This window comes from Otolemur garnettii, unplaced genomic scaffold (assembly GCF_000181295.1).
Source record: "Otolemur garnettii isolate 467f Iridium unplaced genomic scaffold, OtoGar3 scaffold00001, whole genome shotgun sequence".
In the NCBI taxonomy this organism is placed as follows: Eukaryota; Metazoa; Chordata; class Mammalia; order Primates; family Galagidae; genus Otolemur; species Otolemur garnettii.
The window spans coordinates 62,473,863-62,499,596 of NW_003852396.1; the positions used below are offsets into that span (position 1 = coordinate 62,473,863).

The 25,734-nt window shown below is 41.4% G+C and overlaps 1 protein-coding gene and 1 pseudogene across 1 annotated transcript in view; one reads left to right on the top strand and one right to left on the bottom strand.

Annotated features, from left to right (window-relative positions):
• The window catches only part of TRIM44 (tripartite motif containing 44), a 115,818-nt gene extending 94,355 nt beyond the window's left edge, over positions 1–21,463 (top strand). Inside the window, exon 5 of the mRNA XM_003781233.2 lies at positions 20,710–21,463. Within this exon, the coding sequence (XP_003781281.1) occupies positions 20,710–20,737 (28 nt within the window). The 3' untranslated portion in view covers positions 20,738–21,463. The remainder of the gene's footprint in view (positions 1–20,709) is intronic.
• LOC105887786 lies at positions 12,692–13,408 on the bottom strand (annotated as a pseudogene).
• Positions 21,464–25,734: the final 4,271 nt, after the last annotated feature.

Here is a 25,734-nt window from a genome sequence, read left to right on the forward strand (position 1 = left end):
GGGGCAGGGCAGGGCCTGACAACAATGCAAACTTTGATAAGCAGTTCTCGATAATCACTTCTCAACAATTATTTGTTATTATTAATCAGTTTAACATTATAAAATTAACAAAAATAATATAAAACTCATATTCTGGCGAAATAGCCACGTGGCAGCTGAAAACCGTATATTCCCTTCCTGTTCTCCTGCCCATTCCTGCTTTCTTTCCAAAAATCGGGACTTTTTAAAACACCACGGGATGCAGGACAAATTGATAAAAAGCGGGACTGTCCGGCCAAAAGCAGGATGTCTGGTCACCCTATTTTAATGGGGAACATAGGTTTTATAGTCAGTCAATCCTGGAATCCAAATGTGATCTAGTCACTGACCTGTCTGAACCTCAGTTTCCCCATCTGTAAAATAGACATAATACCTTCTTCACAGAGATGCAGTCCTAATTGGACAGAGATTACATATGAATATTAATTATTATGCATACTCAAATAAATTTTTAAAATACACCATTGCTTAAAATGTCATTTTACTCTATTTGTGTTAGCAGAAGTTTTCTTAGGCACCCTGAAGTGTTTTGGCTTCAGCAGGAGAGTGGTTGGAAGGCAGTGTTCTTCAGTTTCCCAAAGGCAGGTTCATTCTTTAGAACTAGCTTTGCTTTTTATGTCACGTCCCTCCCCCCCAATGTAGGAGGTGGGCTAATGCTTTCCCTTTGCCCTCCCTATCCTATAGGTCTCTGAGAGTATTCTCTCACCTCCCTTTTGTGATTTCCTTAAGTGCTTTTAATGGCTGCTTGACACTAGAAAGATATTCCCAGCAGGCACTCAATTTGTAATGCTGCTTGTTGCTTGATGTGAACTTGCTGCTGACCTCTAGGAAAGCAGTGTGGGCAGGAATGGGGACTAGAGGAGGGAGCAGGACTGTACTCCAGCAAAGTGAAATGATGTTGTCACTGAACAGCTGGCTGGCAGCTGGAGGAGTGGCTCTGAAGATTGCTCTCACATGTTCTGCCACCTCAGGTCTGCCAGCATGTCTGGAAGTATAATTGGTAGAGGATTATGGAATGGGTAAGCTCCCATCATCTTAACACCAGCCAAAGCACAAAACAAAACAAAACCAACGCTGATAAACAGAGCACCTAGCAGTATATGTTTGCCATGCTCTGTGTTATCACTGTGAAGAGTGGTCTGCATGTAGCTAGAGCCAACCAATCATTATTCCACGGCCTGCTACCTGGGGGCCTAGATTATTCCCACTTTTTTTTAACCTTCTAATTGTGGTTATCTTCACCAAGGGGAAGGTGATTGAAATATAGAAAGGGAAAGAAAAATGAAAATCTTTTATATCTTCATTCCACAAATCTTCCTGGACGCATGCCTGCCAATCAGGGCTGTACTTGATAAATTGGATATTTACTTTCAAGCAGCAACTCACTATCTGGAGGAGTAAAAGACAAGTAGCTGTACTGGGTTAAAATCACTACAAGAGACACCTGTGGTAGCAGGCCCTCACTGCAAAGAAAAAGGATTTCACATTAAGGGCCATGTGCCCAATGTTGTGTGACACTCTTGAGCCTTATGAGCTTATCTTCAAACCACAGAACCAGGCCTTTAAAGAGGCTTCCAGTGTCTGCCACTGTTCACATCATCTAAGCACTTGAGTTGTGTGCACTCCACTTCTGAGCATTTGTAAAGAATTGGCTGTTTGTGGACATGGCTAACTTCTCAGGGCTGCCACTCTACCCTTCTTTGCCAGGTCTATTGCCAGTCTTGCCTCTGTGGCAATTGCTCATGGTTATTCACTTGATTAGGCTGTTTCTAGCTCGCCTGGTCTCATCAGTCCTCATGAATCTTCATTTCTACTGCTTCCCCACGAACAATATAATCCCTAATGTCCCCTTGGCCCTACAAGCAAGACCCAGATTCCATGAACCTGAGGGTGGGTAATGAGTAGTCTGTGTGGCTGGAGTAGTCAGCACAGTCTTCGTGGAAGACATAGATTTGAGGGCTGTTTTGATTTAGGAAAGAGAATGGATATGGATACTCCACACTGGAGCAAGAGAGAGCCTTGTTATAACTTAACAGTTGTTCATACCATCATTGTGAAGGAGGATTTTAGAACTGGAGATTTAAGGATTTTCTGTGGATTTCAATGCTGTTACTGTTCTTTACCAAAGGGGAGTAGAGGGAGTTAGAGTGAAAGAAAGAAAATAAAGCCTCTAGTGTAGAGTTATATCAGATTTGTGCAGTCATTCTACTTTCTTTCACCAGACATTACATTCCTGTGCTGGCCCTAATTTGAGAAATTATTGTTCTGATCCCTAACAAGAGTGCCCTTTGCAGCCATGTTGTAACCATTCATGCCAATTAAAATGAATAAGAGCTAAATGGTTGATCATCTTGCCTTTCACGTAGACCAGTAGTTGCAAGATTTTAAGACTCTTAAAGTTAGTCTGACTCCATTCCCAAAGCCTGGTCTTCCTATCCTCTTCAGTGGGCAAAAGAGGCGTATAATTAGCCACCAAAGGCCTTATCCCACCAGGGCTTCCAGCACTGTCAGAAATCAGATTTGAGGGAGAGAGCTGGAGATAGGGAAGGAAATAAGCTTTGTCTTTTCAGCTGAACATAAAACTAGCTTTACTTAAATTCCTATACACAGACTTATCACTCTTCTTTTTAACTCCTTTTTTTCTTCCATATATTTTAGCCAAAGGCCATAAAAATAGTTTTTATAGAGGAGTAGCTTTATTGTCTCACAGCAAATGGCTTTTAATTTAAAAACAATTCCTAAAAGAATTATCTTTTCCCCGTAGCTGAGATATTTATTTTGTTGTCATTCCCTTCCTCCTACCCTCTCTTCTGGGCTGAGTGAAGACTGAAGTGGAATGTTTTAAGTAGTGAGTGGGTGGGGAGAGCAACAAATCTATATACTCTTTGTGTTAACTTCTTATGCTAGTGTAGAAGAGCCATCTGATACACTAATTCTTCTATATTAAACTTGAAGGGCACTATGCAAGAGATTTAGAAGTCATTTCATCTCAGGAGAAAGAAGGGAACAGAGAGCAACGTAGTGAAAGTCTGGTATATGCAGGGCACCATCTTGTATATCATTTCATGAGAAAAGTGATCACTTAATAGCATTTACCATGTCCTATATGCTTTTTTACCTTATTAAGAACTTGGGAATCATTAATTGCATTTTACAAGTGAGGAAATTGAAACTCCAGTGGAGTAAGTTTTGCCCAGGAGAACCCAGTTAATAAGTGAAAGGCCTGGATTCAGACCTCGATTTTTCTATTGCTTCCTGTTCCCTTAGTCTGAAAGATGAGTGTGAGAGTTCTGACAGCAGGGAACCCAGCCATTCAAATTGTTGACAGATGTTCCTCAATGAGGCAGTCTTAGAGGGTGTCCTTACTTGATTCTAAGGGGCACATTCTCCTGGTGCTCCTTTGAACTGTTTCCTCTGGCTGGGCCCTATAGTTGGGCCAGTCGAGAACAATTGCATTCCAAGTATCATAAATCTTATGACACCCAATTTATATGGAGACTGAACCATAAACAGATTCTTCTGCATATAGATGGAACAGTCCTGAAGTGGTAAGATTTATGTCATTTGGTGTCACAGTAGAGCTGGCTTTAGGAAAAATTGAGAGTAGGGCAAAATGTGTCTTTAATAATCCTTATCTGTTTCTTCCAGCCCCCTCCTAGTTCTGACCCTTTAAAGATTATCATTTCTCTTTCTCCAGCAAAACTTAACTTCATCCCATCCATTTCTAAGATGGCATGTGGCTCATCCATAAACTCCTCTATGCTCAAGTGGTGTATGGTGGTCTCATGGCATATTCTTGTCTTGTAATACCATGTTTCCCCAAAAATAAGACACTGTCTTATATTTATTTTTTTTCTCAAGAAGACACACTAGGGCTTATTTTCAGGGGATGAAATGCGTGGAGTCTCGGCACAGATGTGCTGCATAGCCATACCCATCACTAGGTCTTATTATTGGGGTAGGGCTTATATTTAACAAATGCATAGAAATCCTGCTAGGGCTTATTTTGGGGGTAGGTCTTATTTTCAGGGAAACATGGTATGTACTGATTTTTAACTCTTAGGGGTTCAAGTAAAAGAAACTTTTTAAGTGTAGTACCTTAGACCAAAGAAATTACTTTAAGAGGGACTTTAGGACTAATGGCTTATATGGGAGAAGACTTTTGGAAAGTGGTGAAGTCCTTGTTGTTTTTCATGCTCTTGTGTTGGGTATCTGTTATCTACTACAGTACATAGAATAACTGTTTGAGTTTAGAGAACTAGGTTTTGTCAGTCTTGAGATTGGGCAGTGGCATGCAACAGGTGGTAGGCTGCAGTGCTAAGTTCCTTTCTTCTCTCTGTTTTGGCTCTCCTATTTGGTGTTCTCATGTGTTTTGGGTTTGGGACCATCTAGTGATGATCAGACTAGTGTACTCTCTCATTGACAGCACTGAACCGAAGTCCAAGGAAAGCTTGGCTGAAAGTCAATTGGGTGTGGTATTCATCTCCTTGGCTATATACATCAAGGAACCTTCTCCCAGGAAGGGTAGATTCCTATAGTACAGACCTATTGGCTGTCTTAAGATCTTTTGGAATACTGGGTGGTGGGGTGCAAGTGGAGATAATTTTCTCATCTTCTTTTCCATTCCCTGAAGAGACTCAATAAGAATGTTATTACAAGGGCAGGCCTATCTGAGTAGTGAACAGTCAGGGAACCAGGTGGTGGGAAAACAGGGACCTCGTTCCCTTCTATAAACGTCTACTTTGCAGTTTTACTCTCAGAGAAGACATGCCCTCAGAGATGCCTAAGTTATTAACTGGGCACAAGACGTATCCTCATGCTTTCCTGTTTTCCAGTTTTCGAGCCCTCTCACTTCCTGGGGCGTGAGCCTTAGACTCTCAGACCAGTGAGTCTGGCTTTGGCACAGAAGAACCCCTAGGCTCTGCTGGGGGATATTTACTCCAAACCCCCTAGCATCATCACATTGGCAGCTGCATTACATTGCTCTTCCAAGCTGAGTCTCAGACCTGTGCTAATGATATAATCACAGTTGAGCAACCTAATGCCCTCTATCCCCCACATAGGCTTTAAATTGAGTTACCACTGGGTGTTTGTTTTCTTATTTTTTTCTCGAAACATCTGTTTGTGCTATCTTGGGCACATCACACAGAACATAGCCTGAATATTTTAAGCATAGCCCTTGTTCCCATTTTGAGGTGCTGGCAATGTGGCAGACACCATATGGAGCCCTAACGCCCTTCTCATCTCTTGTTCTTTCCCATCTACATCCCCTCAACTTCTTAGGAGACACTTTAAGCTGATCCATGAAGATAAGCATTAGGAGCTGCTGATGAAATACTTTTTCTCTTGGTGAACCCTCTCACACTTTATCTCCAGCCATTAAGAACTTTTCACAGCTCCCAAACATGCAAGAGTTTGCTTAAGCTGTTCTCTTCACCTGGCATATCACCTAGCCCCATTGTCTTCCTGGAAAATACTAATCCATCTGTCAACCCTGAGTGATAAAGCCTTTTCTGCTCTGTAGGTGGAATTTACCACCTCTTCTCTTACAGCACACAGCTACATTCTTTGTCAGACTGTGAACTCCTTAAGGGCAGAAATTTTATCAGATTCATCACTGCAATACATCACTGGGGTGTGGTTGGCGCCCAGTCACTGGGAGGTGAAAGAGAAGCCATTGACTTCGGGGTGGGAGCAACACTACTGTAAAACCAGTTGAATTTGTTTGCATGCTCATTATTTGTTAGGCAGTGTGCCAAACACTTTACCTCCATTATCTCGTGAAATACTTACATCAACTCTTAGAGGCAAATCCTGATATTTCCCCTTCCTGAGTTGCCACACACACACACAGAGATCAGCACTTGTCATTCTCTGTCCCAGGATCCTGCTTTCTTTCCTACATATCTCTGTCTGAAAGTATTTGTTTACTTGTTTATTGTCTCCTCACTGGAAATTAAGCTCCATGAGAATAGGGCCTCATTAGCCTTTTTCACTGCTATAATGTACCTGTTGTAATGCCTAATATGTCATGAGTACCCAATACATAGTCATTCACTGAAAGAGCAAATGGGTAATAACTACCCATTTCACAGATAAAGAAACTGAGGCACAGAAATGTTAAATAGCTTTGCTTCAAGTCACATAGCTCAAAGTTGAAGGGTTTGGGTGGCAATTGTAATGCCATTCCAAACTGGGTGATTTTAACTTACTCCACTACTTCCTTTAGGAGTTCTCCAAAAAGACAGACCTCATTGCTCTTACAGATAGGACCACTTTCCTACTAGACACTGTTTCTAACTTGAAGATCTGCCTTCCCCACCTTTCATCTCACCAGTTACATCCCTTCTCCTGGGCCAAGGCAGATTGTGAGAGCTACCATGTGCCACATGCCAAATGTATCTTAAATGCCAGTCATGTTGCTAGACACCAGGGATAAAATGGTGGATGAGAAACAAATTTAGCCTCCAAGGAACTCATGGGCAAAGAACAACATTTAAAATACAGCCATGCTAAGGCACCCAAAGCCCTAGAGGTTAGAAAGGCAAAGCAGGGATTTATCAGACCACCTTCATCACAGGTTCCCTCAAGGCAGACAAGGGGACATCATCTTAATTCAGATGTCATCCTCTAGTACAGTGGTTCTCAACCTTCCTAATACCGTAATCCTTTAATACAGTTCTTCATGTTGTGGTGACCCCCAACTATAAATTTATTTTCATTGATACTACTACTGTACTAGTAGGTATAGTGAAAAGAAGCTGAAACTATGAAAGATACTTTCTATGAAACCTAATTAAAAGAACAAAACCTTGGTGTCTCTCACCTCAGAACAAATGGGATTAAAACTAAAACCCATATCTGACTCAGAGACACTCTGACCTAAGTTCAGGAGACGTGTCCTGGTAGCAGGCTCTATTGTACAACTATGCTTGCTAAAGCCTGCAAGAACCAAGATGAGAATCTGAGGAAAATGGCCACCTTGCCACCAGGTTACAGCAGGAAAGTCATAGACTGGCCGCAGTTGTAAAACATGAAAAAAATCTAGCTGTACTTCTTTTTTTATTAAAGACTATTGGGATCCCCATAGCAGGGAGGAAGTTCTCTACGAATTGGTGTCCAAACTAGAGATGGAATCTGTCAAGACCTTGGAAAATCTTGAGCAGTAAGATACCAGTTGCTACCTCTGCAACTGATAATAGGGCATTACTGTTATAATAACCTGGCTGGATAAATGTAACCAAGCTAACTTCATCAGCCCCCTCATATGCTGTCTTCTGTCATCATTGAGTCTCCTGCCCAGGGATCAAACAAGGGCCAGGCCTTGGTTATAGCTGAAGCTCTACCTAGCTGCAGAACCTTGGGGTGTCACTTCATTTCTCTGTTCCTCATTTTCTTCATCTGTAAAATGGAGTGTTAAGGCTGTTACACAGAGTTATTATGGAAACTGACTGTAAAAATCTTGGTGAAATGATTAGTTCAGTGTCTAGCAAACAATACTAACATCCACTTAGAGAGTGCTTATAATGTGTTATTGTCCTCTTTTAACATGTTAGGGTTTCCAAGCTCAAGTTGTATGATTTTTCTGCTTTCAGTCACACCTGCCACAATCATTAACTCAGCTTCTTGGACCATGCTTCACTTGAGGGAAAGGGGATTTATGAATTAACCACCTCTTTACTTCCATCTTGGCCTGGATAACTTGATACCAGTCTCACCTCTGTCCCTTCTTAGATCATTAGGGTGAGAGGTGGATGGTTAAAGGCTTAAATCCAAGCCTTTGGAACAACTCACAGCTTGGTTATAGGGGGCTGGAAGTTGCTAAACATGCAGCTGTTTTATAGGGAAGTCAAATGAGAACATTTCCTCATGGAGATGAATTGGTTCTTCAAGTTCCTATATTTAGGGAGAGCTGGACATAAGCTTTGTCCTCAGTGACAACAGTATCCTCTGTCATTAGCCACATCTGTCCTTTACCACCACAGTAAGACTTCGAAAGGCTTAGTCATTTGTAAGACTAATCATTATAATACATCTTTCTTTTTTGCAGTTTTTGGCCTACGCCAGGTTTGAACCCACTACTTCTGGTATATGGGGCTGGTGCCCCACTCCTTTGAGCCACAGGCAGCACCCTATTTATAATACATTTTAATTCACATAGAGAGCCCAGTGGTTATATGGGCCTGACCACTGCAGAACAGAAATAGTGCCTGAATTCACCTGTCAAAGTAAGCTATTCCTGGGCATTTCCTCCACAACAAGCAACAGCTTATAGTTTGCTTGGGAAAGTTTCAGTAATACTTTATGGGATTGTTTTGATAATTGACTTTCAAAAATATTTGTTGAAGTTTCCCTAGTGCGAAGCACATGACCAGATACTGTTGATATTGCACAGAACAAAATTAGCCACCTCAAAATAATTTTAGATGGTGAGAGTGCTATGAAGACATACAACAGTTAAATAGTACAGGGGTGGGTTGGCTACTCTAGATTGCTTAGACAGGAACAGCCTCTAAGAAGGTGACCTTGGACTGAAGCCTGAACGTTAAGGAGTCATTCAGTCCAAGATATAAGGAGAAGAGCTTTGAGACAGAATAGCAAAACACAAACTTTAAGAAAGGAACAAGCTCAGCTTATTTGAGGTACAGAAAGAAAGCCTGTGTGGCTGGAATATGTCATAAATAGAAAGTGACAGGGGCCAACGTATGTAGGGATTTGTGGGCTATGAGCTTTATTCTAAGGGTTATAGGAAGCCACTGATGGATTTTTAAGTGGGGCAGTGATATTATCTATTGTACATAGTAAAAATACTACACTGAATGAAGTTTGAAAATCGGATAATAGTGAATTAATAATAGAAGTATGAAGACCAGTCAGGAGGCAGCTGCAGTAGTTCAAAAAACAGATGGTGGCAGCAATGAAAAAGAGGAATGGACAGACACGAGAGAGATTGTGCGGGGTGAGGAAGCTGGACATTCTGTTGGACTCAGTGGTATAGAGAGATGGTGCTCCTAAGGTTTTGAGCACAGTACTTGGCACGTGGAAAGCATTCTCGGTACAGGATAGCTGTTATCATTATTCCCAGCAAATGGCCTGTACACCAAGAGAATAGGCATAGGAAGAATCTTGAAAGGACAGCATGATTCCTATAGTGTTTGGGTGTTGACTCTCTCTCTCTCTCTTTTTTTTTTGTTAATATATTGTAGTCTCAGAGGCAGTGGGGGTTGCAGGTATGGTGGTACATTCAGGAGACAGAAACTGACTTCCAGTCAATGTCACTGTGCCATCAACTCATTGCAATGACTTTTAGCCTCTCTGAGCCTTGGTTTCTTCTTGTGATGTTACTAAATAACTACAAAATGTGTTGAGAACTTACCATGTGAGTACTGTGCCAAGCTCTTTATGTATTTGCCAAATATACATTAATCTCATTTAGTCCTTCCAGCAACTCTTTTGGGTAGGAACTAAATTACTGAATTGCCTTCCATTTCCAAGTAAGAACATTAAACTCCTAATTTCACAGCTAGTAAGTAGCAGACCTATGACTCAAACCCAGGTGTTTCTAACTCCTAAATCCATATTCATAATCCTCTACCATATGAAAAGTAACACTTGGTCTTTAAGGCTTGATGTGCTTCCAACTTCCAACTTTCTACAACTTCCTGACCTCAATTCAGGGTCATCATGGGACTCAAAGTTTCTGAGAACCATTCATTCATTCATTCTTTCTTTCTTTCTTTTTCACTCTTCCCCCTCCTCCTTCTCTCTCTCTCTGCCCTTCTCCCTCTCTGTCTTTCCATCTCTCCGTCTCCCACTCACCCCCTCTCTCACACATAGACACAATCTACAATTCATACAAAGATTAGAGATTAATGTTAAGTATGTTTATTTATTGATCCTTTCCCTCTCTCTCTTTGGTAACTTGTACGATAATGGTTGCTGAAGCAACAGGAAATTTGAAGTTCAACATTTTATTAAATCTTATGTTTAACATTTCTGTGGAAGGAAACTGCTTCAGTGATTTGGTTTCCATTATTCAGATGCCAAGAGAAGATGAGGAAATTGGGTCAGGTGGATTTCCTAAAGATATAGGAGCAGGGAAGGTAAACTCTTCAGTTATTTTTTGCTTCTAACTTCTAACTTCTGGAGTTGCCTGGGCCCTAATAGAGGGTATGGGAAAGATTTTTTTCAGCCTTCACCACGGGAAATCTTCAGTGATGTGAAATCCAGCAGCATTGGGAGAGGAAAGGGAGGTTAGGGAAGGCCAACATAAAGGCAGAGAAAAGGAGAACTTAACTGTCCCCATGGCATTTTCCTCTTGAAGTTCAACAGGAAACCAAATAACACAGAAGTTATTGCACAGAGGAGAAACAGACAGACACACACATGCACATTCATACACACTCACTCTCTTCCATGCCAGGTACACTTGGAGACTGCCAGGGTGTGGGGGAAACGGGCATGTTTATACCTGTATGAGTAATGATTGTAAATCAGTATAAGATTTCCAGAAGGCAGATTAACAATAAAATATAAAATGCCTTTAAAACACATGCTTTTGGCTCGGCGCCTGTGGCTCAAGCAGCTAAGGCGCCAGCCACATACACCTAAGGTGGAGGGTTCGAATCCCCAGCCCGGGCCCGCCAAACAACAATGATGGCTGCAACCAAAAAATGGCTAGGCGTTGTGGCGGGCACCTGTAGTCCCAGCTACTTGGGAGGCTGAGGCAGGAGACTCGCTTGAGCCCAGGAGTTGGAGGTTGCTGTGAGCGTGATGCCACAGCACTCTACCCAGGGGGATAGCTTGAGGCTCCCTCTAAAAAAAAAAAAAAAAAAAACACATGCTTTTTGCTCTTTAGAGAATATCTGATTTTAGGACTAGGGCAGGAAATATATATATAAGATAAGCCTAAAGGATCTTAGAAAGTAGGGAAGTCCTCAAAAACAAAAAACAAACCCAAAACAAACCACGTACATGGCATTATGTCAAAAAAACACAGAAGTCAACTAAAAGAATTTCCAAAGGCCAAAACTGTACAATTTGAGCACCAAAATATGTAGTTGGGGTTTATAACTCAAAATATAAAATCAATTTTCATGAGTCCATAGAATATAAACAAATGATTGAATAGATAAGTAAATGAAGGAGAAGATACAATCTCATCAAAGTATTTCACATAATTTATGTAGATATTCCACCTTCAAGGAGAAAGAGTCTAACTCCTCACTCTTTAATTGTGAGCTGCTCTAAATGACTTCTCTCCAAAGAGTGCACTAGGGGAAGGCAGGGAAAAGAGGAGCTTTAGCATGGAAACCTGATAAGCACTACCTTAGCCAGGTAGTGAAGGGCACCCTCAACAGTGCTGAGTCCTGTTGATAATATGAATCCTTAATATGATGTAATGATAATGGGTTTTCCTCCAAAAGGCCATAACCATGGGCTAATTGTGAGAAAAAATCAGACAGCTCCCAACTAAGGAACATTTTGCAAAATACCTGATCAGTACTCCTCAGAACTGTTATGGCTATCTGATAAACAAGACAATTCTGAGAAACTGTCACAGCCAAGAGGAACCACAAGAAACATAATGACTAAATGCAGTATCCTGGGTAAAATCTGGGGTGGGGGTGGGGGAAGGACATTAGGGAAAAAATAAGGAAATCAGAATAAAATACAGACTTTAACACATGTAGAATGCTCATGTTAGACACCCTTAATAGGAGAAACTAGGCATGTAACGAATGTAGGATGCTCACGTTAGACACCCTTAATAGGAGACACTAGGCATGTAACACATGTAGGATGCTCACGTTAGACACCCTTAATAGGAGAAACTAGGCATGGAACACATGTAGGATGCTCACGTTAGACACCCTTAATAGGAGAAACTAGGCATGTAACAAATGTAGAATGCTCACGTTAGACACCCTTAATAGGAGAAACTAGGCATGTAACAAATGTAGAATGCTCACGTTAGACACCCTTAATAGGAGAAACTAGGCATGGAACACATGTAGGATGCTCACGTTAGACACCCTTAATAGGAGAAACTAGGCATGGGAACACTGTGCTGTCTTTACAGATTTTTCATAAATCTAAAGCTTTTCTCAAAATTAAAGTTTAAAAAACAAATGTACCTTTTGACCCAAGAGTTTACCTCCTAGGATTTTTCTTTAGAAATAATTAAGACTGATTTATCCACAGTGATGTGTGTCAACAGAGGCATGGGTAATGGTGAAAAGCTATAAAAAAACTTAAATGTCCAATATTAGATATGACAAATCCATACAATTCAATCGTGAATCATAATCCTATAGAAATATATTTCTTTTTTTTATAGGCAAGAACTTTAATGAACTGAACAGTTATCAGCATCAGAAACCAATGCAGGAGATACAAAATTATCATCTTATGTCAGAAATTTTCTCATGTTGGCAACAGTATAGGTCCTGCTGAATTCTAAGTGACTGGAGTATTACCTCTACCCTGTGAGTGCCCATTGGGATTCTGGTGAACATGGTAGTATCTCACCATAAAGTTCCTTCTTCCTGATAACTGTAGGGAAGGAGAGATGAAGGGAGTATGCCCAAAAGGAAGAGGGTGAGCCTGGGGACCCTGTACAGACAGCACTCGCAGGGTCCCTGAACAGGGCTCAGAGCTTCAGGGGAATGGCAGACCAGTACTTGGGCTGCTTTCTGTCATAGTGCTTGTCAGAGCTCAGCTGCACTGCAGCCTCCATGGCCTGGATCTTGGCAGCGCTGTCCCCATACAAGAGCTTCATCTTGGCCTTGCACCACTCGCCTGGCCTCTCAGTTGGGGGTTTGACTGACCTGTGGGGGTTGTAGCATAGGTCATGGTCGGCATTCACATAGTCATCCAGGCGCTGTGTGTCCAGCTGCTGCTGCCGCCCTCGCTCTTCTCTGTGCCTCTCGGTCTCTGCACAGTACTGGCGGAGCTCCTGCGTGATTACCATGTTGCTCAGGTCACATTCCACTCCCCCATCTGACTCAATCTCTACCTCCTCATCTTGGGAGGAAGTTTGGTCTTCTCTTGAGGATACTTGGAACCTCCTCCTGTCACTGCTTCCTAGACCTCTGAATTGTGAACTGCAGTGGTAATCCTGCTGGGCTAAGTGATGGTCACCGAAAGACTGCGGATCTCTGGCCTCATTATCACAAGAACTTGGGGAAGAAACTGGAGAAGGAAGATGCCATGAAAAACTGAAATAGAATTGCATGGCCTTTCTGTAGGCATTCTGGTGGTTTTGCATCCAAGCCATTGCTTGATGATAATGTTGCCGGTCCCTTGCATATGCTGGGTGAGAACACCAAGACTCAGAAGCTTTTGATGTTGATGCCTGTGCTGCCATCCTTCTTGTGAGAGTCCAAATGGGCACTGAATCTCATGGGCATGTAGCTTGTAGATCCTGGGCGGTGGGCGGGAAGGTGCCTAATTTTCGTGGGAGAGACAGAGGGGAAGGGGTATGAGAAGGGGATACCGCAGGAGGTACTGGACAGAAATAGGTTTCTTGATAAGATATTTATGATTTGATAGTTGAGTGGAAAGCAGATCATTGAAAGAGCCTGTGAAGTATGAGCCAATTTCATAAGAGATGTTTATTTTTATATCTGTATGAAAGGAGTAGGAATATAAGCGAATATGTTTCAGGGTATTAATGACAATTGTCCCTGGTGGGTAGCACTCTGGGTTTCTTTTCCTTTTATAAAAGTGATACCTGCTTGTTACAGAAAGCAAAAAGCAATAAAAAAGAAAAGTTACTTTTTGAAATTTTTTTTAAAAGGCCAGAAATGATTCTATTCTAATAGAATCAGTAGGAGCAAAAAACTCAGTCCTGAAGAAGAGAGTTCTGAGAGCAGGTAGGACACTGGCACCTGCAGCCCAGCTTGCTGGTTCTGTTCAGGCACCTCCCTGTAGCAGGGCACTGCCTGAGCAGGCCTGCTGGCTCCTTTTCACCTTCCACAGAAGCCAGCCACCACCCACACAGGCCCTGCCAGGTGTAAGGAGGTAGCTGCATATAAAAACAGTAAAGCCACTGCAAGGTATATGAGGATGAAACGAATGTGGGTATGAGGCCACGCTGGAAACCCAAGCTTCTCTCTAAAGGCCCCTAAGTAGGTCTGAGAAAACAGAGTCAGCTGTGAAGGCGTAGAGACGAACCTAGGTGTCTTTTCTTCTAGTAATCCCCTCTTACCTGGCATTTTTTCATCTTAAAACATTTGCATGTGTCTTCCATCTCATTACAACAACCCTTGATTATAGGTATTATTATCCTTTCGCCTGTGGCTAAAGGAGTAGGGTGCTGGTCCTAAATGCCAGGGGTGGCAGGTTCAAACCCGGCCCTGGCCAAAACCTGCAAAAAAAAAAAAAAAAAAAAGAGAAAGTTGGCCTCAGAGAACTTAAATGGCTGCCACTTATTGGCTGGGTAACTAGGGGGACAGAAAATACAGGCTCACTTCTTACTCAAGTCCAGTTTCATTTGTGAGGGTTTTGGAGTCCGACTGCTTAACCTAGGTCTACCACTTACAAGCTGCTTACCTTGAACAAGTCATGTAAGCCTCTCTGGGCCTCAATTTTCTCATCTGTGGAATGGCAATAGTGATACCATCAATTCTATTGTTAGGCTTCAGTGAGATTTATGTAAATAGGTTGCTGAACACAGTTCGTGGAACATAAAGTAAGTCTTCCGTGAGTAGTGGTCATTATTGAAGCAGATAGGTTCCTAGGATAAAGTAGAATGCAATTTAGAGAGAAGAGCTCTTCTCCTTGTCTTTCCTGTTGTTTGAGAAGGAAGTATCAGAGGCTAGATCCAAGTCAGACTTTAAAGAACCATGACGAAATGAGGAGTTGTGAGGCTTTTGTTCATACCAGAGCTTATGCTCAGGTCTGTACTGGGTACTGATCAAGAAGGTACCATTCATCATCCCAGAATTTGGGCCCAGCCAGAAAAAGAGGCAAAAGAACTTGGAACATTTAGGATAGCCCTCAGATTGAGGTGACGGGATAGAGAGCTTGGCAGAAAACACTATAAATGAGAACACATTTATTAGCACGTATGTAAGTTAGAAAGGAGCTTAGTTTTCGTCTGGTTTGGACATTTCCTAAATGTTGTTTATGTTTATATCTTCATTTCCCAGTTGAGGATACTGAATCCCAGAGTCAGACAGCAGAGCCAGGACTAGAACACTAGTTTTTTCATCAGGTTTTCCTCAGTTAACCCAGGATAAACCAAGAACATTTTAGTTTATGTTATATTTATACCTCACTTGTTCTGTAGGTGACGGCTAAATCTGTAAATTCTGATCTCTCTCAGCACAGTGACCCCTTCACTCTCAGCCCAGGCTGTTAGGGCAGATAAGTGTGAGACAAAAGGCACAAAGGTGGCACCTATGCTCTGCCTAGTAGATGAATGCAGAACCAATCACATACTTACTGCAGCTAGGCAACCACTTCGTCAGATGCTGAAAGCTTACGATTTCCCAGTTAGCTCCTTGTATAGTACCTGACTGGCTTAATTTTTGAAGAATACTAAATCTATCTTTTTTGCATCTCAGTTAAATCTAGCCTTCTTCTCTTGATGATATCTCTTAATTTCTCTGGTCTCCTGAGTTGAATAATTCTTTTACAACAATAATTAATTAATTAATACACAAGAACTCCACAGACATGAGTGATGCCAAATCAAATTAAGTCGTATTATATGCTTAGGAAAAGAAGCCATTAAACGTGCAAAGGCAGAATGCCTGCCACCTCATTTATTGACTTCTTAAAAACCCTACCACTCTGGGGACAGAGGCGGAAACGCTAAGCTGCCTGTCTATACAGACTAACTACAATATTGTCAGGCAGTGAAGCCCTTCTCTATCATACTCACTTTATCAGCAGGTATTAGGTCCTCAGTGTGACCAGGGCCTATGGCGTGCCTCTGACAACTCTTCAGTTTCACAGGCACCCAGCAAGTCGAAAAGGATTCCCATCAGACAGTGCGCCTAATCACAGGGAGGATATGGTATTCTTCTGGCTGGAACACCTTAGTCCTGTTCTGTTACCCCAAACAGGGACAGTATTAAATTTCATACACTCTCAGTCAGAATTTAGGAGATCCTAGTTCCTTGAATGTAACTTTTTTGCTTTATATCCCTTAAATGAATTGCAAACAAAGTATGTGCCTCTTTGCCCATATTTAAGTTAACTTCCGAATCTATATATCAAGTTTAGATAGTTGCTAAGGATGTGATTGCTGACATATTGTGTAGTTTACATGAGTTTTTGTGAATGTTTTTGTCAGAACTTTGGCATTACAGATTTAGCTTATTGAATTTGCAGGCAAGATATTCTATATAATTTAATTGGCAAAGCCAGTGCTTCTGGTCAAACCATCCAGCCAAATCAGGCTTGCTTTCTGTCCGATGAAGTCTGATTTCATTTTTTTCAATTCAAATAAACATACTGGAACATACTTCATGACAATTGTCTCCCCTCCGAATTTTAATTCATAGATTAATGGCCAGATAGATCAAGCGCACATAAAATGCTTATTACCTGGATGAAATATGAGATTTTTTTCCTTTAATACTCCCTACCTTTCTCCCATAGGACTCCTCTTAGAAGTGAGACATTCTGGCTCGACGCCTATAGCTCAACCGGCTAAGGCGCCAGCCACGTACACCTAAGGTGGCGGGTTCGAATCCCCAGCCCGGACCCGCCAAACAACAATGACGGCTGCAACCAAAAAATAGCCGGGCGTTGTGGCGGGCGCCTGTGGTCCCAGCTACTTGGGAGGCGGAGGCAGGAGACTCGCTTGAGCCCAGGAGCTGGAGGTTGCTGTGAGCTGTAATGCCACGGCACTCTGCCCAGGGGGACAGCTTAAGGCTCTGTCTCAAAAAAAAAAAAAAAAAAAGAAGTGAGACATTCTGAAATTGTTGCAGGGGTAAGATTCAGGAAGGTGAGAAGTATGCATTTCTTTCTTGAAGTGGGAGTAAGGTAATTTCCAAAGAGGGGGTAGCTGAAACGAGAACCTGTAGACCAGTGGTTCTCAACCTTCCTAATGCCGCCAGCCTTTAACACAGTTCCTGTGGGTCATGACCCACAGGTTGAGAACCACTGCTGTAGACTATATAAACATCTTTCTTGAAAGGTCAGTTTTAGGAAAGAAGTTAAGGATTTGGACATTTATTTCCTTAAAACTACCTATGCCCAGTTTTTACCTGGAAAGTTATTATGTTCCAGGGTATATGTACCTGAGTTTTAAGACCACAAATTTTAAATATACCAGTACCCTTAGACTAGATCAGTCAGTGAGTGACTGCGCTCAAGCCAGTTAACTAATCTTACTCAATACTTATCCTCACTAGAGTTTGGCAGGAAGTAACTTTTTTAGAGACCTGCCACATAAAAGAATCAGACTTTGTATTCAATACCTATATTTCATCATGTCTGGATGTGTCATTTAAAAAGCTCTCCAAGTGAGTGGAGCAGGGTGCAGTTGTTCTCCAGATATCTGAAGGGCATTTGGGGATAAGAACACACTCGTTCTGGAATGTAATGTTTTAGATGCCAGAACAAGGAACATTGCAGGAAAGTTAGGAGGAGGCAGGTTTTGATTCAGAATAAGGGTTGAGGGAGAAGGCCAACGTGTTTTGTGATTTATATTGCATAAAATACATAAAGCTTTCATAATAATCTTGCAAGATAGATAGTATTACTGTGAGGAAAGTCAGATTCCGAGAAGTTCAGAAACCCCCAAGTTCCCACAGTTTATTAATGCCATAGCAGGGATATGAAGCTACTTGAGAAGTGACTGAAAAGTCATCATACAGTGCTGCTTCTCTTGTAGGTAAGTACCTGCTAGGGGATGGACTGTCTGCCTAACACCCTTAGTTCATTAAAAAAAATAGACATTAACCTCTAAGTCTCACCCAGTTATAAATCTGAGCATGACTGATAGATGTTTGGGGGGGGGGGGAATAAATGGCTGAAGTGGAAGGCTGTATCACTTCCTTTGGAGAAAGTGCCAACTTTTATGGACTGTTTAAGTAAAATCTCATGAATAGACTAGCTTATATACAAAGTGAAGAGGAAGTATTCAGCAGAGCAGTTAGCCTCAGTGCTAACTATACTGTCGCGTTAACTCTCCAGGAGAGGACCTGCACCTGAGGTGAGCAAAACTTTATGTTATAGATTCAGTTCCGATCCTTTTTCTTCATTATTGTGAAAAATGCATCATTAATTATAAAAATAAGATTCTTTCTTTAAAGATGCCATTCTGAAAAATAAAAAGTTCTCTTTTCCTCCCCGCCCCCACCCCCGCTTTCTGTCTTTCTCACCTACTAGGCTCTAAAGCCCATGAGGGCAACACCTGTATCCATCTTATCCATTATCATGCCTAGCATCATGGCTGACACATGGTAGACAGAAAATATTTAGCAAATGATAGGCCAAAATCTCAACGTCTGTATTTTAAACTGCGAGATAAGTTTTATCTTTTAGAACCAAGAACAGGTCTCTTTTAGGATAATGAAGAAAGGTGGCATTACCAGTCAGAACATTGTCCCTTTCCCCAAGCCACTCTCTAATTCTTATAATAAAGACCTAGCAATTGGAAAGGAATTTTTTAATTTGATTATTCTCAATGGGGCGGGGGGTTGGTTTTTTTGGGAATATGATGAAAACGATGAAAATTCTCAAAGGAGAAGACAGATACAGTTTTGTATGCGATTTCAGTAGGTTCATGAACCCTTTGAACTATGTATCTCAAGAATGTTAAAAAGTGAACAGCAGCTTAAGGAAAGTACAGTCACATGCTTGTCCTCTCATATAAAAGCAAAACTGACAAGCCAACAATGAGCACTGGCTTTGGATATAATGTCAAGGGGGATGATATGGTGCCAGTTCCAACTTTGCCTTGATTATGTTGGGAAACTTTCATAAAAGATGTTTTGTTCCCTTTGGGACAGATGCCACCAAATACTGCTCCTTAATGACAATCCACTACCCGGCCCTTCTTAGTTAGCATGCACCCTTCATCCTATGATGAGACCACCAGCAGGAAAAGAGAATAGAGATAGGACAGAGTTTGGGGTAGTGAAGGTACTGAGTTGGTTCTCTTGGGTCCTAGAGCATTGAGTAAATTATCTCAATTTGTAAGACCCGTGTCTTGAAATGTTTTCCACCCTTAGTGGAAGTTCTAAAATTCCATTGCCTAGGATATTTCCCCTTAAAACCTTACCCTAATGAATGCAAAAGAGCATAGGTTTTATGTAGACACAGATAATCCTTTGTGAGATGGAAAAATTTCTGGGTAATAGCTGGGAGATGATATTCCGCATGCCTTTTCCTTCTCCACTAGCTTACTACTTCATGCTTTATACAACCCAAACTAAACTTTGAGTTTTAAGAACACACATCTTACTATGTGACTGAATCTGGGATTTTACATATCTCAGAGCTTCACTGTCTTCATCTGAAAAATGGGCATAATAGTAGTCCCTATGTAATAGAAGGAGTGGGTGAATAATGCTTAGTTCATTCAGGGCTCTGGCCCGCAGTAACACTTGATTAAGTTGGCAGCTCTTATTATTTCTAAGACAGTGACCTCTAGAAGTAGATGAGGAGAAGCTAGGCAGCTTTGCTACCTTTGTCCTTCTAAGAATGCCACCTTTCTTTTATCGGCTCTCCTTGCCCTGATTTCTGTATTGTCAGTGTTCTCTCCCAGGATCAAGCCAGAGATGCTGTACCTTTGACAGCTGAGGTACTACTCATATCTCTGGGGCTCTTCAATTGATTTTCTGACCACAGAAACATCACTGCATCTTGACAGCCCTGATCAGAGCAGTAGTAACTGGCCATACCTTTCATGTGTCCCTCCCTCTCTCTCTTATTGTTTTTATTCTAACCCCCTTGTAAAAACTATCTGTTAAGTACTATGTGTCTAGCACAGTACATAGATAATGAAATCATGAAATAGTCATAGCTATACACAAGTAATAGTATCGCTACTTCTGTTTGCTCTAGTCAGGAATAGGGGAGAGAATTAAATAGCAAAACAAATAAATTATAGCATGTGATAAAGGCTATGAAAGAAATAAGGTAGAGAATAACTAAGGAGTCCTACTGAGGGCTAAAGTACCTTCTCTGAAGAGGTGTCATTTAAAATATCCCGGTGGCATGAGTTGAAACCTGGGCTTTTATTCCAAATGCAAAGTTCCATTAGGAGTGTAGATGATAGTTTCTCCTTGTTTTTCTTTCCTAACAATATATGGCTTAAAGCTTAGGAGAAATCAAACTCTGATTCTTATCAGCAGCTTATTTTGTCAATTAAGTTAAAGAAAAATAGTATGATTCTCACCTCCTTTAAATAGCTATTCACTTACTGTATACCAGGCACTGTGCATTTGATATGTATTCTCTTATTTAATCTTCCAGTAACCCAAGAAAATAGATTTTATTGTCATCATTCTCCTTGTGGTAAGATAAAGAAATCAGAACTTAGAGAAATTAAGTAAGTTGTTCATGGCTACATTGCTCAGTTATGGTAGTTGAGACTAGAATCCGGGTATGTCTGGCAATAAAGGCAGTGTCATCAACCAGTAGACTGTGCTGCCTCTCTTCCTGTGATGTCTTAACTCACCTGGATCTCCTTTTCCTTTGTAGTGGTGCCAGTGAAGAAGAGGACACATGAAGGCTTGCCGTCCCCAGTGGAAACGCATCCCCTCCCCTGTGTGTATGTGACAGCGTGTATGTAACAGCTTCTGATTTCTGTGAAAGCTGCTCAGCAACAAACGAACTTCCACCTGTTTGTCCCCAGATCCACAGCAGGCACCTATCTCTGGAAGGGAGGACTGGTTTTATGCTGCTGACTGTGCTTTTCATTCTTATTATGTTAGGTCAAAGAAAGGAGCCCCTTTGATCAACCAGGAGCAATTAAGAAAGGTCCTTCAGGCAGTTCCTCAATGGCTGCTTTGAACTTGCTTAGGAAAGCCAGCCTCTGTGGTATTGTCTAACCAAACTATCACTTCCTTAGGAAGGATCTGGAATAATCTTGAGGGGAAGTCACAGTTTATTCCTTACCTGCTAACAAAATACCCACTTCATTCATATTGAAGCATGAAATAAATGAGGGCAAGATAGGGCCAAATTGACTCATGTAGAAAGTCTCTAAAAGTCCAATTCTACTTTTGTGTGAATATGTGGTACCGTATATTAAGATAGACGACTTGAAAACAGCATTGGAGAAATAGTTGAAAGTTAGGAAGATAAAGATATTTTTAGTGTATGAGGTTATCCAGTACTCAGATGCATAATTCAGTGCTGTTGAAATGAAAAAATGATTGAATACGTGGAAAGGAAATGACCTTAGGGAGAAAAAAAAGGAAGATCAAGGAAATCCGATTAAAAGTTGAAATCAATATTTCTGAATTCAAATTGCCAGAGTTTCCAAAATAGTTACTAAAGTATCCGATAGAACCTGAATTATTTGGGTGAATTTTTCTGCAGGTTTTATGGGCTTGTCACAACATGAAGGGCTGAAATATATAATACCAAATGGGATTTTGCAATGTAGGCTTTGGCTGGTCCCACCTCCAATTTAGCCCAACACGGCTTAAATGCATGTACAGAGAATTCTTGCTACTTTGTGTATGTTTTGCTGAATTTAGCTGCTTCCCCCAGCAGATAGAGATAGCCTCCTGGAACCCTTTTTCCTATGTTACTCCTCACCCACAGATCTCTAGATCATCCCCACACCTGGCTCACTCTTCAGGAACAAGAGCAGAGACAGGCCTGAAGTTAGACTTACTTGCCTTTCTTTAGTCCCAAATCACAATTTCTTACAACCGAGCTTTTTACTCTCAAGTAAGCAGTGATGTGTTTAGGGAATACAAAGCTGCAAGCTTATAAACTTGCATCTTCCTGAAGCATCAGTTTTACTTAATAAATGGTTTGGAGCCAGGGGATGATCTTATTTTTATATAAAGCAAACACAATTGTATTATGGAATAGTATGTTCGTACACATAAACTGTTAAGATAAAATGGGGGAATTGAAAGGTGATTCTTTGTGCAAGTAGGCTTTGTTTCCTCTCCTCTGTTTTTACTGGTATTTGGTGTTCACTTCTAACAAATATAATTGGAACCGTATCCAGGCAGCTCTGGGGTTGCTGCTGACCTAGGGCCTAGAGTTCTAGTGAGTCTGAGGCAGAATCAAAGGAGCCTACGTTCGGGGAAATCTCTCTCTTCCCGTCTTTCTGACTGCCTGTGACCCTTTTACCTGTGTACCTGTTACAAAGCTTTAGGGCTAACTGATTCGTGTGCATGCAGGATGGTTTTGAGGCAGAAATAATACTTGTTTACTGTAGGAATCCTATTTATATTATTTTTCAATCCTGTGCATGCTGTGAAATAATTTATTTCTTTGAGGCCAGGAAGTGACCAGGCATATATACTTCTAGGTTAAGATTACCCTGGCTCACTAAATATATCAGAATATTGGGGTTAAGAGGAATTTGAGATGTCACCAAATTTCTGGTGGCCAAAAAATGGCTAAGACAATTTTGGTGCTTTATCCATCTGTCTACAAAGACTGGAGAATTTGGCATACAGCTAATTAGAAACTCCAGTCATATCTAAGAAAGCGACCCTAAAAGAAAGACCAGTAGCCACTCCTGAAAGAGTTTAAATATCAAAAGATTTAAAAGACTTTAGAATTCGGAAACTTGGATGTCTTTCCCCATCATCATTGTTTGATCTCTAACTAGTTACCTCATATTTGCAATGGACCCATCATTGACTCTTCATACCTGATCATATCTTATTACTTTAAATCAGTATTTGGGAAATCTAAGCATTTATGCAGTAGATATAAATGGAAATATAAAAATATGTGCCAACTTGTCTCGATAAATTATCATATCTCTGTAATCCTCAAGGAAAGCATTTTTGGTTTTACTTAGAAAGAGTTTCAGAATTGCTTTATAGGCTCCTGCTGTCTTCAGTACCTGATAAAACTTTAACTAGGGAAGCATTACACAGCGCAGTAGCTTCTGCCCAGGCTCCTACGTTCCTGCCGGCAGCATTTATCAGTGTAAGAGCTAGGATGCTTCCTGCAGTGGCCCCAGCCTCCCCCAGAGCTGGAGCATACTGCTGGGCCTTCAGCCCCAGCACGATGAGCCTCCCCTCCTGCCAGCTCAGTAAAAGTTAGAGTGCTCAGCATTGAGTCCGTACTGGCTGCAGGCTGCGGGGTTTACAGAAATCCCTAAAAAGTCACGAAGGGAGGCAGGTAATGAAAGTCTCCAGAACTAGTCGGGCACTCAATAGAAGTTCTTAGCTCCCTGTCAAATGTTGGGTTTCTGGATAGTGAGAGGAATTTGTCCTTTGATTTGATATTATTAAATCCAAGGCAGTCCCAAGAAGTGCTTACAGTCTTAGCTCTGACAGCCCAAGAAAGGAATTAACATACTGAGGACCAACTATGAGGCAGGCCCTGCACTACATTCCTATTTCTTAGATTATAATGTAGGCCAGGCATGGTGGCTCATGCCTGTAATCCCAGCACTCTAGGAGGCTGAGGTGAGTGGATTGCTTGAGCTCACAGGTTTGAGACCAGCCTGAGCAAGAGCGAGACCTCATCTCTAAAAATAGCCTGAAAATAGCTCTCTGAAAAGAGCCTGTTGTGGCAGGTACCTTTAGTCCCAGCTACTCGGGAGGCTGAGGCAAGAGAATTGCTTAAACCCAAGAGTTTGAGGTTGCTGTGAGCTGTGACACCACAGCACACTATAAGGGTGACAAAGTGAGACTCTGTCTCAAAAAAAAATAAATAAACTCAAGTTAATTCTTTAAAAAAAATGATTATGCCTTGAGCTAGCTACACAGATAGGAAATATTGGAGACAGATTTTGAACCTAGCTCTACTTAAATCTGTAGATAGACTCTTTGTCCCATGCCATGATGCACCTAAAATTGCAGAGGGATAAAGAGGCTTTAGGTTCTCCCATTGAAGTCTGACCATTCCACTTTATGAATTATTTTTCTAATGACATTCCATGGCTATAGTTTGGGCTCAGAAATTACATCAAGGTAGCCTTATTCCTCTCCTTTAGTGGATACTTTAAGTATACTATAACAACTGGGACCCACCCCCTACACACACACACAAGTTGGAAGAACCTTTTATTTTTGGTGCCATCTTCTATAAATGTAGTGGGTTTTAGCCTTAAGAGGATAGGACTTTGCAGAAATAGTAAAAGTGAAGGGTGATTTGCTCTCTAGTCTATTTGAAAATGTCTACAGCTTCATTGCTCCAGAAAAGAAAATCTTCATATTCTAGTAAACCTGGTCACCAGTTCTGTGCTCTGTGAGGGTGCAATGATTCACGGTTCATTGAATCTGGATTCTCCTGCTAATTCCTAGTGTGTGTGTGTGTGTGTGTGTGTGTACCTGTATATGAATGATGAATGTGACATGTATGTGTACATCTCTATTTTATTACAAAATATTTAAGACCCGAGAGCAACTCTGTAGCAGACATTGTCAGCTTGTAAAGCACTGAGCCATGGTGACAGCCCTGAAGGGAACTGTACTCTATCCATCCTCCAAGATGTCTAATGACATGGGAGATTTGGATGCTGAGCCATCTGGGTGACCTGAGAGTCTGACTACTCCATTCAGGCCTGAGGGCACCACTGCAGAATTCACAACCTTGAGGTAGTGGCAGAGCCTTGGAAGTCCCATCTTCCCACCTAGAAAATACCCTCCTGCTGATCCCTACTATTCCACACTCAGTTAATGGCTATTCAGTACTTGCTTTTCCATAAGAAAATTAGTTGCATGTTTACTGTGTGGTGATCACATCCAGATTTTTATATTAAAAAAAAAAAAATCTCATCATGGGTTGAGTTCAGCCCAGGCCTACAGAGAAAAAGAAAGCCCATAGGGAGACTTCAGATCTCATTATTATTGCCTTTACCCAGCAGTGTTTCTAACCCATTTCTAACCCATTTCAAAAGCTGTGAGACCGAGGCAGTTCCTGCCTCCAGAGTAGGACAGTATCGTTTGGAACACAGAACACACCCGAAGCAGCAGAACCAGGGCCAGAGTAGAATGAAAATAAATGAAAACACTTTGGATACACTGGTGCAAAAAAAAAAAAAGACACAGAGCCCATACAGGCTTGATATGACCTCAAGAGAACAGCAGATTCTTACTTGATGAGAGTTAAACCTGCCCAGTCTTTCTCCAGTGACAGGCCACACTGCGTGAGTGGGGAGAACCAGTGAATTCTTTGTGCTCTGCCTGGTTTCTGGTGCACAGTCACATTCTCTCCTTAGTCATCGTCCCCTTCCACCCTTTACATTAAGCAAGGGAACACTCAATCTTTCAGGGGAATTACATGTTTGAGTTAATGTTTCAGTATATCATTTTCATACTGTAAATTATTTTGTAAGAGAGATTTACTACTATCCCAGAATGTTTGGACTTGGCACCCCTGTGCATTCGGAAATCAATAAACTATTACTGGAAATACCATTTGTCTCTCAGAGTTGTGCACAAAGGACCCTGCTAGGTGTAAATATTCATGACAATCTGCATACTTAACTGTGGTAATGTTGGAGATGGTGGTGTTTTGGTTATTAGATGTGTGAGGATAATTTACTCCTGACTTCTCTAGAATACCTTAGGAGAT